Raw genomic sequence first — 14,972 nt, forward strand, 5'->3', positions numbered from 1 at the left:
TGTCTGAGCCTTGTTGTAAACAATAATAGACTTGGGGAGGGATGGGGGTAATTATTACACTTAAAGGAAGAAGACAATCCACCATTACTGAACATCTACATTATGCCCAGAATTGTACTAAATGCTTGCATATCTATTAGCTCATTTAATTATCACAATTTCCCAATAAGATTTTATTACCTACGGTTTTATAGAGGTTGAGAAAGTTTAAGAAATTTTTCATAGGTCAGTTACATGGTAAAAGTGGAACCGGGTTTTCAAAGTCTTTATATAATTCCAAATTTGCATCATTTGAAAATATCAAGATTCTAAACTAGGGTAAAAGGTGATCAGAACAAGCATTAACAAGAGATGATTAAGTAGCTTGCTCAAAAATCACACAGCAACAGAGGACTAAATAAAACCTCAGCTTAAACAGCACTATTACAACTATTCAGCTTAGAAGATGGCCCTTTTCTTCAAATCATACATTGTTTGAAGAGATTTCCTATCTTTTTAGGGCTGTACCCCCTGGCATATGGAGATTCCCAGGCTAGGGGTCCAATTAGAGCTGTCGCCACCGGCCTATGCCACAGCCACAGCAATGCAGGATCCAAGCCACGTCTGCAACCTACACCACAGCTCATGGCAACGCCGGATCCCACTGAGCGAGGCCAGGGATTGAACCCGCAACTTCATGGTTCCTAGTTGGATTTGTTTCTGCTGCACCACGATGGAAATTCCCTTGAACAGATCTTCGTATCATGATAGAAGAAGGCTTATCAAAAACTCAACCTTGGAGTTACTGCTATGACATACTGGGATAAGGATCTGGCATTGTTGCTATAGCAGCTCAGGTTTTCTGCTGTGGCATGGGTTTTGATAGCTGGCCTGGTGAATTCTGCATGTCTCAGGTGTGGCAAAAAAACAAAAAAACAAAAATAACCCTCCTTAAAATAACCAATCCTTATACACTAAACCATGCATTAGCATCTGGCAACAACTTTGTATTTACCCATGTGATGAAGAACTCTTGGATCCATCATTTTGGCCATTTGTTGATTCAACTTTGCCATCTGCGACTGGCTTACATTCTTAGACATGTCACCACCTGAAAAAAAAAGGTTTTGAGTCAATAGAGATCATAATACACTCAGGGTATCAAAGAAAGTTTAATGAATTGACTAAATTTTTTTTTTTAAGGTCACATCTGCAGCATATGGAGGTTCCTAGGCTAGGGGTCGAATTGGAGCTGTAGCCACCAGCCTATGCCAGGGCCACAGCAACGTGGGATCCGAGCCACCTCTGTGACCTACACCACAGCTCACGGCAATGCCAGATCCTTAACCCACTGAGCAAAGCCAGGGATCAAATCCATGGATGCTGGTCAGATTCGTTAACCACTGAGCCATGACGGGAACGCCCCTGAATTGACTAAATATTAAGAAAAAACCCTACAATGTTATCACTATAGCCCACTTATTTCTATTTGTACATATTCCCTTCTAATCTTTACTGCAATTACTTACATATTTTTGAGAAAGAACAAGTGAAATGCGATATTAAAGGACATTTAAGGGACTTTCTAACAGTCTACAATTTTTGTTAACACTTTTACTTTTACCTGCGAATGAGCCACTATAAGCGAAACTGTATCCAGTGGTTATTAACAGTGAGCTAGAACAACAACTGTTTAATAGTAATATGGTAGAATGCTGAACAAAAATGCTGAACATTTGCAGATGTGGGTTAATCAGGAAAGAGACTGGATTGCTGATAAGTAGATATGAAAGAACAAGCCTGAGAAAACCTTGAAGATTATATATCTAAGACGCTATTAAAAGTAACAAGAAGCTTCAAAGAATAGAAAGAAAAATAATGCAACTCCATTTACCACTGAATTTCTACACACTTAGTTGAAATGCCACAGTAAAATGGCGGCGAATAAAAGAGACTGGGGCAGAAGAGATGAGAGCATCCTTTAGAGAATAAGTGCTGTGCTCTTAGGGATAGAAAGTCAAAGAGATCACTGATGCCACAGCAATAATAAGCAGAGCTGCTTCAGCGAAACTATTTATTTCAAAGAAACATTAACTCTGGTACTTCTTAGGAACATTTGTGAAAATGCAAATCAAAGCTGACCCTGATTCTCTAACCAAAGCTGGCTGGCCTGAATAAAATAAATGAATTAAGAATCATGAAAGAAAGAAGATATGTTTTTATAAAACATGATAAAATCTGTGAAAAATTTTTCATAATTAATGAATTTATATAAGATGTGAATTCTATGACCATGTGCACTGTTGTAAGAGTTTCTATCTTTAAGGACTTAAAACTTCAGAAAATGATTAAGAGTTTGGTGGGCCAAAGACATGTGCCATATCCACTGTCCACTTCATCTTGAATGTGCCTTTATTGAAGACTCAATGCTTGGACAACTCTGGCTGATGGGTTGGCAGTGGTTCTATCAAGAACAGCCAGGGTCAGGGGGAGAGATAATTATGTGTCCATAAATCACTATTTGAAACAGCAGGTGATGTTAGGAATTACAATTCATTTTAAACATGTTTTTCTAACTTTTCTCCCTTGTCACAAAAGAGAAAGTAGGATGTAGCAAGCAAAGAAAAAAGGAAACTGTCAAAGACAAAAGGTGATTAAAAACTTATGTAGGAGTTCCCACTGTGGCTCAGCGGCTAGCAAAACCAACTAGCATCCATGAGGACGTGGGTGTGATCTGCTGGCCCCACTCAGTGAGTTAAGGATCCAGTGTTGCCATGAGCTGTGGTGTAGGCCACAGATGCAGCTCGGATCACAACTCGCTGTGGCTGAGGTGTAGGCCAGCAGCTGCAGCTCCAATTGGACTTCTAGCCTGGGAAGCTCCATATGCCGCAGGTGTGGCCCTATAAAAGACAAAAAGACCAAAAAACCCAAAAAACAAAAAAAAACCCAAACCAACTAATGTTTCTTTTTTTAGAAAGCTATTCAGTGGTGTTATTCATCTTTGGAGCATGCATAAACAATATTTCTAGGATAATAAATTAAGAGTGCTTATAATATAGAAAAAAAACTTTTAAGAGAAGGCTAGGACAGCTGACTAACTCTTTTGGAAAAACAAAATTTTCTTTTTACCTTAGACAATACACAGCAAAACAAACCCCCAAATGAGTAGAAGAAAATGTAGGTGACTACTGTGGTTATCAATATGGGGAAGGCTTTTAGGAGTATAAAAGAAATTAAATCAAAAGGCTCGGTTGCATTAAAAATGAAAAATTCCATTAATTAAAAATATAAATAAAAAGTAAGGAGTTCCTGTATGGCTCAGCAGGTTGTGGCTCTGCTGTTGTCATTGCTATGGCTCTGGTTACAGCTGTGGCACAGGCTTGATCCCTGGCTTAGGAACTTCTGCATGCTGCAGATGCAGCCAAAAAAAAATTTATATATATTTATAATATAAATATAAAAGGCAAATGAAAATCCTGGGGAAAATATTTGCAGATATAACCCAAGAATTTTAAAGAATTATTACAAAGCAATAAGGGGAAAAAAATAAAACAAATGGACAAGGAAGCTAATAAGTAAGAGGTGATTCACAAAGGAAATTCCAGCTAGTGAATGTATGAAGAAATGTTAAATGGGAGTAACCAAAAAAACACATATTGAGGAGTTCCCCTCGTGGCTCAGTGGTAACAAATCCGGCTACTATGCATGAGGACTCCGGTTTGATCCCTGGCCTCGGCTCAGTGGGTTAAGGATCTTGCATTGCCATGACCTGTTGTAAACATGGCTGTGGCTGTGGTGTAGGCCGGCAGCTGTAGCTCCAATTCAACCCCTAGCCTGGGAACTTATTATTAGACCATTAAATTGGAAAGAATGAATTATCACAAAACTTACTCATCATCTACTCTGCCTCTAATCAAAACAGACAAAAATCCCTGGCCTCATGGAAGACTGCACAGAAACTGCTGCAAGAACTGATACTGATCTAGAAGTGGTGAATCAGCCTACATCTCCAACAAAGAGGCATTGTACTGAGCTAAGATATATACATAAATGGAACACTTAGTGGTTAATGTTATATTTTGAAGAATATTTGACAGTATGGAAAAAAAAGTCATGATGGATCAGAAGAAAACACTAGTTATATCAAATGTTATTTCCAACAGGACTCATGGGATTCTCTGGGGAGTAAAGGTAACCGGTGTTTTAAATTTTTTCTTACATTTCCTTATATTCTCTAAATTTTCTTTAACATATATTAAAACTTCGCAAAAATAAAGTCAGTACGTTTTTTTAAAAAATGAATGTTTACTATGTTAAATCAGAAAACAGATCTCAATATAAATCCTATAAGTTGAATATAACATGAAAGTCAGCAGTATATTTTCTAATACCGGCAGTATTCCCTGGCTTTAATTTTTAGTTTTCCACCTCTTTCTTTTCATTCAGTGTGTGAACTAATGATGAGTTTGTTATTTTTCTCACCTTTGAAAAGTCCTTTGATGCCTCCCATCTTTTTTACCATCTGTGCAAATTTGGTATATTGTGTCAGAAGTTCTTGAACATCTCTCGTTGATACACCTGATCCTCTTGCTACTCTTTGGATTCTTCCTGGTTGCTTACTAAAAACCTTGGCACCATCAGTACTGTCAAGTTCTGTAAGCAAGGGTCAATTACTGTCACTTACATACAATTAACATGCATTATCAAAGTTATGTCCAAATAGTTTACATACAGAAAAATAAATATAACAGTCAAACTACCACCAGGTTTGGCAAATGTATCATTTGCTATGTTTGCATCTGATTTTTCAAACTTAAGCATGGCATACACTCAAAAGAATATTCATAATAGTCTGAAGCTATAAAAACAATAAAATGCACATAATCACACCTAAAGTTTAAATTGAACATTCCAAAATTTTTCTTGGAAAAATGTTTCTTTGTCCACCCTATCCATATCTTATATTCAACTGCTCCTCAGAGTACATACCACAGGTATAAAGTCTATTTCAAAAAGAAAAAGTGCTCACCTTGGCTCTAGTTATTATCCTTCAAATCACAAATTTAGGTATATAAGCGAGAAGTAGTAGGCAAGTTCTATTTATAATAGAATAATTGTAATATTTCCAATGTAATCAAGCAGTTATTATCCTTTAAATCACAAATTTAGGTATATAAGCGAGAAGAAGTAGGCAAGTTCTATTTATAACAGAATAATTGTAATATTTCCGATATAATCAAGTAGTTACTGCTAGTATTTTAATTCTATCTGCAACATAAAGAATTAGTTAATTCCCTCCAGGGTTTTGATAACTCTTAAGACTATGAGGTACATTTCTTATGGCATTAGTTGCATACAATCTCAAGAACAAAATTTTTATTATGTCTTCATTCTTTCCACAATATCCCCCAATAAGTGGTCACCTAGTCTTGATCTTAATAACCTCAGGAGAGATGACCCACTACCTAAAATAAGGCAATGTAGGAGTTCCAGTCATGGCTCAGCGGTTAATGAATCCAACTAGTAGCCATGAGGATGAGGGTTCGATCCCTGGCCTTGCTCAGTGAGTTAAGGATCTGGCGTTGCCATGAGCTATGGTAGTTCACAGACCTGGCACAGATCCTGAGTTGCTATGGCTGTGGCGTAGGCCAGCAGCTGCAGCTGCAATTCGACCCCTAGCCTGGGAACTTCTATATCCTGAGGGTATGGCCCTAAAAAAGACCAAACTAATTAATTAATTAATTAATTAAATAAGGCAATCTATGCCATTCTATTGTACTTGTAATTGTGGAAAATCTTTAAGTGATATATGTTTGCCTACACTTCTTATTTTGCATGGATGTCTCATTGCCAGGCACAAAGAATAAGGCTTTCAAATATTTGAGAGCCACCATGTCTCCTATGAGTTTTCTCTGGTGACAAATATCCAACTCATTTTGAGGCTGCACCTGCAGCATATGGAAGTTCCCAGGCCAAGGAATGAATCCAACCCACAACTGCCACTTACACCACAGCTGCAGCAACACCAGATCCTTTTAACTCACTGAGCCTGGCAGGGGATCTAACCCACTAGGCCTCAGAGACAAGGCAGGATCCTTACCCACTGCTCCAAATATCCAATTATTTTGACTCTTCCTCTTATATCATGGTTTAGCACCCTATTTATCATGCTGATTTCCTAAATACATCTTCTAATTTGTCTATGCCTTCTAAGCCTATTGTCCAGAAGTGAACTGAAATCTGGGGGAAGACTGATTACTGATGCAATACAAATAAAGATCAAATTATCTCATAATAAACTTAAAGTCTGTTAAAACCTCTAAATTCACTTCATAAATGTAGGTTTTAAGCCTCATCTTTATAACAAAATATTTAAGAAAGTTCCTGTGTGGCACAGCAGGTTAAGGATCCAGCATTGCTGCAGCAGTAGTAAGGTTGCATCTGTGGTGCAGGTTCAATCCCTGGCCTGGGAATTTTCACTTGCCGTGGTGGTGGCCAAGAAAAAAAATTTAGGAAATGTGTTTCATATTCTTCCCAAGAGTGCAAATGGAGTGAGAGAAAGAAGACAAACTAGGGAGTTCCTGTTGTGGTTTAGTAGTAACGAACCCGACTAGTATCCATGACGATTCGGGTTTGATCCCTGGCCTCGCTCAGTGGGTTAAGGATCCAGCACTGCAGTGAGCTGTAGTGTAGGTTGTAGACAAGGCTTGGATCCGGTGTTGCTGTGGTGTAGGCTGCAGCTGCAGCTCTGATTTGACCCCTAGCCTGGAACTTCCACATGCCATGGGTGGGGCCCTAAAAAGACAAAAAAACAACAACAACAACAAAAAAGAAGACAAATTAATAACAGCACATCTTGACGAACAGTAAGACAAAGTTAGGCAAAAAGCAGAAGGAGACATCATTTAAAGAAAGGAAGTCAGGAAAGGCTCCATGCTGGCGGTTTCTCTTTAACTGTGTGGTCCTAAAGAAGAAGCGTGAGTTAAGTAAAGAAGAGAAAGGAGCAAGAAACATTCCAGGAAGCATAACATGGATCCCTAGAATAAATAAAAATAGTTTTGTGTAGACAGAACTGAAGCATGTGTAAGCGCTGAGATTTAAGAAGTTACATAAGTAAGTAATGATAAGATCATAACAGAATATACTAGGCTTAGGAGTTGGGAATTCATCATGAAGACAGTAAAGAGCCAATGAAAGATTTTGATCTCAGAATTGTTATGTTTAGAAAGACTATAATTGTGACAATGAGAAAGACAGATTAAAGAGAGGAGTGAAAAAAGAGAAAGGGAAATATTAGGAGGCTATTGTAGCAATCCAGGGAAGAAATGATATGTATGAATTAATGCAAGGGATACACAGACAAAGAGGAGAGAAGACATAAGAAATATCTAGGAAGTATAACTCACTAAGTCTAAAGTGATGTTAAGGTTTCTATACTTCACTTGAAATGGTAAAATACTGATATGAATAGACGGTGTTAAGTTAAATATGTATGTATATTATAATATCCAGAGCAACCACTACGAAAACTACTTAAAGAAATATACTAAAAAACAGAGATACATTAAAATAGAATCCTAGGAGTTCCCATTGTGGTTAGATGGTTAACAAACCCGACTAGCAACCATGAGGACACAGGTCCGATCCCTGGACCTCGTTCAGTGGGTTAAGGATCTGGCATTTCTGTGAGCTGTGGTGTAGGTCACAGACGTGGCTCAGATCTGGAGTTGCTGTGGCTGTGGTGAAGGCCAGTGGCTGCAGCTCTGATTCAGCCCCTAGCCTGGGAACCTCCATAAGCCGAGAGTACCGGCCTAAAAAGACAAAAGACAAAAAAAAAAAAAAAAAAAAAAAAAAGCCTAAATAATGTTCAAACACTCTGTAGGAAAATAGAAAAGAGAAAACAGAACAAAAATCTGAGTGAACAAACAGAACAAAAGATAAAACAGTTGGAGTTCCCACTGTGGTGCAACGGGATCAACAGTGTTTCTTCAGCAGCAGGGATGCAGGTTCAGTCCCCACCCTGGTCCAGTGGGTTAAGAATCCAGCACTGCCACAGCTGTGGTGCAGGTTGCAATCCGGCTGGGATTTGATCCCTGGCCCAGCAACTCCATGTGCCGCAGGGCAGCCAAAAAAGGAAGACATAACAATCGTAAATGTGTAAGCAACTGACAAAAAAGCTTCAAAATACATGAAAGAGGAAAGTTAGGCTCTTCAGTACTTCTATATCTATAATCAATGGAACCACTCGCTAGAAAATCAGCAAGGATGTAAATCTAAGTGGACTCCATCCAGCTTAGGTGACTAGAGTACTCTTAGATGCAAGTGTCACTCACCAAAGGAGAAGCACTACATTTTAGACTGGATATACCTCAGAAAACTTTCAGACGTGCAATAGAAATGTCTGTTTACCCTTCGGTGAGCACCTAGAGAGGAAGTCAGACTCTCAACCCAGAAGCCCAGCCTCTCCATTCCCCAGTTAGGGACCTCTGACAGATTACTCAAGTTCCTTGTATCCTAATCCTTAAAAGCTAGATTGGATTTTGACCCCAGAATTGTCCCTTAAGAGTTGTGAGCTAAGGAGTTCCCATCGTGGCACAGTGGTTAACGAATATGACTAGGAACCATGAGGTTGCAGGTTCGATCCCTGGCCTTGCTCAGTGGGTTAAGGATCCAGCATTGCTGTGAGCTGTGGTGTAGGTCACAGATGCAGCTCGCATCCCTCATTGCTGTGGCTCTGGCGTAGGCCAGCGGCTGCAGCTCCAATTCAACCCCTAGCCTGGGAACCTCCATACGGCGCAGGTGTGGTGCTTGAAAAAGGCAAAAAGACAAAAAACAAAAACAAACAAAAAAAAAAAACAGTTGTCAGCTAATATATGTAAAGCACTCAGGACAGTGCCTAGGGCAGAGGAAACACTCTAGATATGGCTGTGGTTATTAGTTCTACATGCAAAACTTTTTTGGGTTGAAGATAGAGATGAAAAAGACACAGCCTTATCTGGGTTTCTATGAAGGCCCAGATATCAGGAAAGAGGTAGAGACTATAGAAAATAATCAGGTAGTAGACAAAGCATGTATGTGGATGAATTATCCAACAAACATGATCAGAATGATAATAAACATTGGCTGAGGACAGATGTTTCTTAGCATATATTCACTTAAGAGCTTGGCTTAGGATGAAAGAGACTGAGTTAACAAGAAAGATAAGTGTACAAGTGGGGAGATGGTGTGACAGAAATCAACAAAAAGAGGTGATTAACATCCAATGTTGTAAAGGTCAAGAAAAAGACTGAAAAGTATCCAGTAGAGACCAGTAGAAGGTTTCTGGAAATCTCTGTATGATTTCAGAGTAATGGTGGGGACAGAAGTTAGAGTTCAGTAGTCTGAGAACACAAGTGATTCTTTTTTTTTTTTTCTTTGCCATACCTGTGGCATGTGGTAGTTCCTGGGTCAGGGATATAACTGAGCCACAGTTGCAACCTACACCATAGCTGCAGCAACGCTGGATCCTTAAACCACTGAGCCATAGCAGAACTCCCACAAGCCATTCTTTTAAGAAGCTTGTCTGAAGAGAGACAGGGTAAAAGCATGAGGGAGAATAAAGCCCAGAAAATGTGAACTTGTGAACTTAAGAATGTTTATATGCTAATGGGGGGGGGGGGAAGTCAGTAGATAAGGAGATACTAGAGCCACAGGAGGGGATTTTATTGATGGAAAGGGGTCCTTGAAAAAGCCTGAAGAGTGGTTTGTGGCTGTCACCATCTCATAGGTTAAGTGAACCAAAGGCTGAAAGAATTCAATGCCAAAAGCCTGTATTTCTTTGTAAATAAGAGGACAGAGGTCAGGTGGTAGAGTGGAAGTACTGCAAAAGGGTAAAACATGTTTGGCATGCCTGCTGGGTTGAATCAGACAGGGTGCTAAAAAACTGAGGAAAAGATAAAGGGGATATGGGTCCAGAAATGTTTCTGGACTGAGGACCTGGAAGCACAGGAGAGAGGGATCGTCTGGGACTACAGACAATGAGCAGTGTCCTTGAGGAGACTGAAACCTTCAGAGTCTCACAGCAAAATAAGTTTGTAAACACTGCACAAACTAATCCCTCTGTTATAGATTCCTAATTAAGATTAGCATATTAGAGCTCTGAGGAGACATACAATACATAAACTTATTAGTTTTTGTTTTTAACTCAGCATTCCCCCAAATTCGTTTGAGTAGAGAACTTACCTTTTAAGTTATTTCTTTTTTTTTTTTTTTTTTTTTTTTTCTTTTTGCTATTTCTTTGGGCCGCTCCCGTGGCATATGGAGGTTCCCAGGCTAGAGGTCTAATCGGAGCTGTAGCCACCGGCCTATGCCAGAGCCACAGAAACGCAGGATCCGAGCCGCGCCTGCAACCTACACCACAGCGCACGGCAACGCCGGATCGTTAACCCACTGAGCAAGGGCAGGGACCAAACCCGCAACCTCATGGTTCCTAGGCGGATTCGTTAACCACTGCGCCACGATGGGAACTCCTTAAGTTATTTCTATCAACACCCTGTAGATGTAGTGTTCTCTCCACAAAACTCATTTGAACACTGTACTAGACACTTCTCTCAATCACAACCCTGTGAACAAGAGCTTTCAAGCAGCTACAAAACTCCCTAACAATAATCCTTCAGTCTAAATTTTTTTCCATCTTTGGGAGTTCCCATTGTGACTCAATGGGTTAAGAACCCGACGTTGTCTCTGTGAGGATGTGGGTTTGATTCCTGGCCTCACTCAGTGGGTTCAGCATCTGGTGTTTCCACAAGCTGAGGCATAGGTCACAGAGGCAGCTTGGACCTGGTGTGGCTGTGGCTGTGGCGTGGCCAGCAGCTGCAATTCCGATTCAACCCCTTGCCCGGGAACTTCCATATGCTGCAGGTGCAGCCATAAAAAAAGAGAATAAATAAATAAACAAACAGATAAATTTTTCTCCATCTTGTCCACAAGAACACAGTGAAACTCTCCACTTGCTGATATTCAGAACACTGTCCTCCAAGTCAAGTAATCTTCCACCTTACCTTGATCGTTCATACTATCCATTATTGTCATTAATTTCTTTAGCCTTGCCATTGACTCTTGTTCGTTTCCTTTGCTCATGAAATCTGTTCCAAAACCAGGGATCATCCCCTAAAACAGATATATTTAAACATAAATTCAGTAATAGTTTGAGCTTAATTGTTTATAATGTTCACATTTAACTAGTGGCTTTAGTGTTACACTAAGTTTTAAAAGCATTTTTTAATTTTTTTTTTTTTTTTTTTTTGGCCACACCAGCAGCATGTGGAAGTTCCCAGGCCAAGAACTGAATCCAAGCTGCAGTTATGACCTATGCCACAGCTGCATCAATGCTGGATCACTAACCCACTATGCCACAGTGGGAACTCCTCCATAAAGTATTTTTTAAATTACACAAATATTAAAATAATTAAAGCAAGCATATCTGTTCTTAGAAATTTCAACAAAACAAAAGAGGTTAGAAAAAAACTTTTTAGGATAACTAACCAAGATCTGACTGAAGGGGCCCATTTTCATGATATTTTGAAATTGTTCATACATGTCTCGCAACGTAAACTGACCTGAAATACAATATAAATGATTTAGATATATTAGAGAATGAACATTTCCAGTCAATAAAACTAATATTTTCCTTAATCATGGGTTTATCTTGAAGCACACTTATAAAATATCCAATTAATAAATATTCACTGCAGTTACTATGTGCAAGATCACAGGATAAATGCAATGGAGACAAATCCTAGAGAAGCTCACATTCTATCAGAGAAAACTGGAGATAAACAAATACACAGGAAATGTGAGAACAAAGGAGACAAAGTACACCTACTAGGGTAACTAAATTTAAAAGTCTGGCAACACCAAAAGTTAAAAAGGATAGAGAACAAGCAGAACTATCATATACTGCTGATGAGAATGTAAAATGGTAAAAACACTTTAAAAGATTATTTGAAATTTCTTAAACAGCTTAGTTGTCTATGAACTGGAAAACGGATAGACTCTGGATGAAACACTACTCTGTAATAAAATAGGCTACAAGTAAGTAAAATCACATGCATGAATATAAAAAATATGCTGAGTCAAAGAAACAAGAGGGGGGGGGAAGATATACTTTAGGATTCTTATAATAATTGATGGAATCATATCCTTAGAATCTGAGCATTTCATTATTACATAAATTAACTTGAATTTTTTTTAAAAAAGAAAACAAGACAAAGGAAGAAAATTATTTTCTACTTTTGTCCTAAGATAAAAACAAAAAAGCCATTTGATTTTAGACATTCTGAATTTGAAATGGCAGTACAAGATCGTAAAAGAAATTTAACAGCAGGCAGCTAGAAATGTGGAATTAAGTGGTAGAGAAGGTTAAGACTGGAATATATATTTGGCCATTTTACAGAAATAACAACTGAAGCTATAATACAGAAAATTCACTGTCATGGAACCCAAATGAAGAGGCCGAAAATATAAAAGACAGGTAACACAGGACTTCCCGCTGTGGCGCAATGGGATCAGTGGCATCTGGGAGCACTGGGACTCAGGTTTGACCCCCAGCCCCGCACAGTGGGTTAAGGATCTGGCATTGTCACAGCTGTGGTTTAGGTCGAAACTGTGGCTCGGATCTGATCCCTGGCCTGGTAACTCCATATGCCATGGGGTGGCCAAAAGAAAAATGGGGGTGCGGGGGGCAGGTAACACTGTTAAATATTGGGAGCCAAGAGAAAAGAGGAAGGTCACTACATTTGGAAATCTGGAGGCCCTTAGTGATATCAGAAATTGGTAGAATGTTAGAAGCAGAAGCAAAATGCAGACACACAGAGAAAGACCTAGGAGTCAGAAAGTAGACTGACTTGGAATATACAACCCTGTTTAGTGTGGCAGCAGAAACAATGGTTGGGCTATTTACCACAGAGGAAAGCAGGTGGAAAGACTCGGATAATAAAGGATAGATTCATTCACTCAACAAACATTACTGAAGACATACAAAGTATCAGAAGTTGCACTAGGCACTGTGAACGTAAAAGAGGATGAACACAACTATGAAACCTACCTTCAGTTTCAAGCAGGGAAGACAGAGATCAAATAACTGTGATGAATAATACAACAATTATAAGGCCCAATGGGAACACAGAGCAAGTGGTTCTAACTTAGTCTAGGGATAAGGCAGAACATCCCCGAAACACATTTAAATAGAGACTTGGAGTACGAGTAGGAGTTAGCCGGTCTAGCTGGGGGAAAGGAGAATAGAAGTAGGAAGAGAGAGGATAACTATCTAAGGGGAAGAGGGAGCAGCAAGAGCAGAGGCCCAGAAGTGAGAGAGCAGTGCACACTTGAGAAACAGAGAAATTCAGCATGGAGGGCATGCAAAATGCTAAGAACAGGGTCAAAATATGACTCAGAGTATGTGGGTTAGATGGTGAGGTCATTTAAAAACATTCTTTTTAAAAAAAAGATTCTTTTTTGTCTTTTTACAGCCGCGTCTACAGCATATGGAAGTTCCTGGGCCAGGGGTCAAATTAGAGCTGTAGCTCCTGGCCTACACCACAGCCAAACCAACACTGGATCTTTGTTTGTTTGTTTGTTTTTTGAGGGCTGCACCCGTGGCATATGGAGGGTCCCAGGCTAGGGGTCGAATTGGAGCTGTAGCTGCCAGCCTACACCCCAGCCACAGCAACACCAGATCCAAGCAGCAACTGCAACCTACACCACAGCTCATGGCAATGCAGGATCCTTAACCCACTGAGCAAATCCAGGAATCAAACCTGCGTCCTCATGGATGCTAGTCAGATTCATTTTCACTGAGCCACGACCGGAACTCCCAACACGGGATCTTTAACCCACTAAGCAAGGCCAGCGACCAAACCTGCAACCTCACAGACACTATGTCAGGTTCTTAATGTGCTGAGCCACAAAAGGAATTCCCCATTTTAAAACATTCTAAGGGCACTGGAAGCCCCTGAAAGATTTTAAAAAAGGTAGTATTAGGATCAAATTTGCACTTCTGAAAGATCTTTTTGGCCAGAGCATAAAAAATAGATCCAAGGGGCAGAGTTTAAGAAACTGGAACATCAGTTAAAAGACTTAGAATAAACAATCTAGACAAAAGATGAACTGGCATAGGTGCTGGAAAGAAGGGGAGGGAATGGAGATAATGAAGAGGTAGAATTACTAGGACTAACTGATGAGAAAAGGACTGGGCAGAGTGAGGAAAAGATAAAAGTTAATGATAGCATCCAAGTTTCGGACTTTGACAACAAGACAAATGATGTTAAGCTTCACTAATAACAATGGGGTGGGAGGTTGAGATGGGAAGATAAGGATAAGCTGAACTGTCTAGGGAACATCCAAGCATGGTCTAATAAACATACAGATATGAGTCTGAAGCTCCATAGAAAGATGGCCTAGAATGATTATTGAAAGGCATCAACATTTGAGAAGTAAAGGCATAGGTACCTGAAAAGATGAATGAAAAGGAGCAGAGAAGCTGGATAACATGTGGACGTGGATTTACGAGTAACATCATTTTGAGAAAAACAGAAATGGTCAATTGTAATACATGCTAAATGCTTCTGACATGCTGGATATTTTATATAATCAGCTCATTTAATCTTCACAACTCTACCAAGATACTTAGTATTACCTACTTTTTACACATAAAATTGAAGTTGATTAATTTGAAAAAGTTAAATGTTAGATTTAAAAACTTAGCTTTTTTATTTTAAGGCTGCATCTGCAGCATATGGAAGTTCCCGGGCTAGGGGCTGAAATGGAGTTGCAGCTGCCAGCCTACACTACAGCCACAGCTACATAAGATCTGAGCTGCATCTGCAACCTACACCACAGTCTGCAGCAATGCCAAATCCTTAACCCAATGAGCGAGGCCAGGGATCGAACTTACATCCTCATGGACACTAGTTGGGTTTGTTGCCACTGAGCCACAATGGGAACTCCAGAAGAGA

At 39.5% G+C, this 14,972-nt stretch overlaps 1 protein-coding gene across 2 annotated transcripts in view; it reads right to left on the minus strand.

Moving 5' to 3' along the window:
• SRP54 (signal recognition particle 54) overlaps positions 1-14,972 on the minus strand; it is a 47,483-nt gene that overhangs the window by 1,062 nt on the left and 31,449 nt on the right. For both annotated transcript variants that reach the window (XM_001927799.8, XM_005656302.4), the window contains 4 exons: positions 11,503-11,576; positions 11,019-11,127; positions 4,462-4,632; positions 995-1,090 (listed from right to left, as the gene is read on the minus strand). In XM_001927799.8, the coding sequence (XP_001927834.3) occupies positions 995-1,090; positions 4,462-4,632; positions 11,019-11,127; positions 11,503-11,576 (450 nt within the window). The remainder of the gene's footprint in view (positions 1-994; positions 1,091-4,461; positions 4,633-11,018; positions 11,128-11,502; positions 11,577-14,972) is intronic.

The sequence above is a fragment of the Sus scrofa genome, chromosome 7 (genome assembly GCF_054392235.1).
Source record: "Sus scrofa isolate SSC_HxYL_T2T_F1_AM1 chromosome 7, Sscrofa_HxYL_maternal_Yorkshire_Landrace_v2.0, whole genome shotgun sequence".
Lineage (NCBI taxonomy): Eukaryota > Metazoa > Chordata > Mammalia > Artiodactyla > Suidae > Sus > Sus scrofa.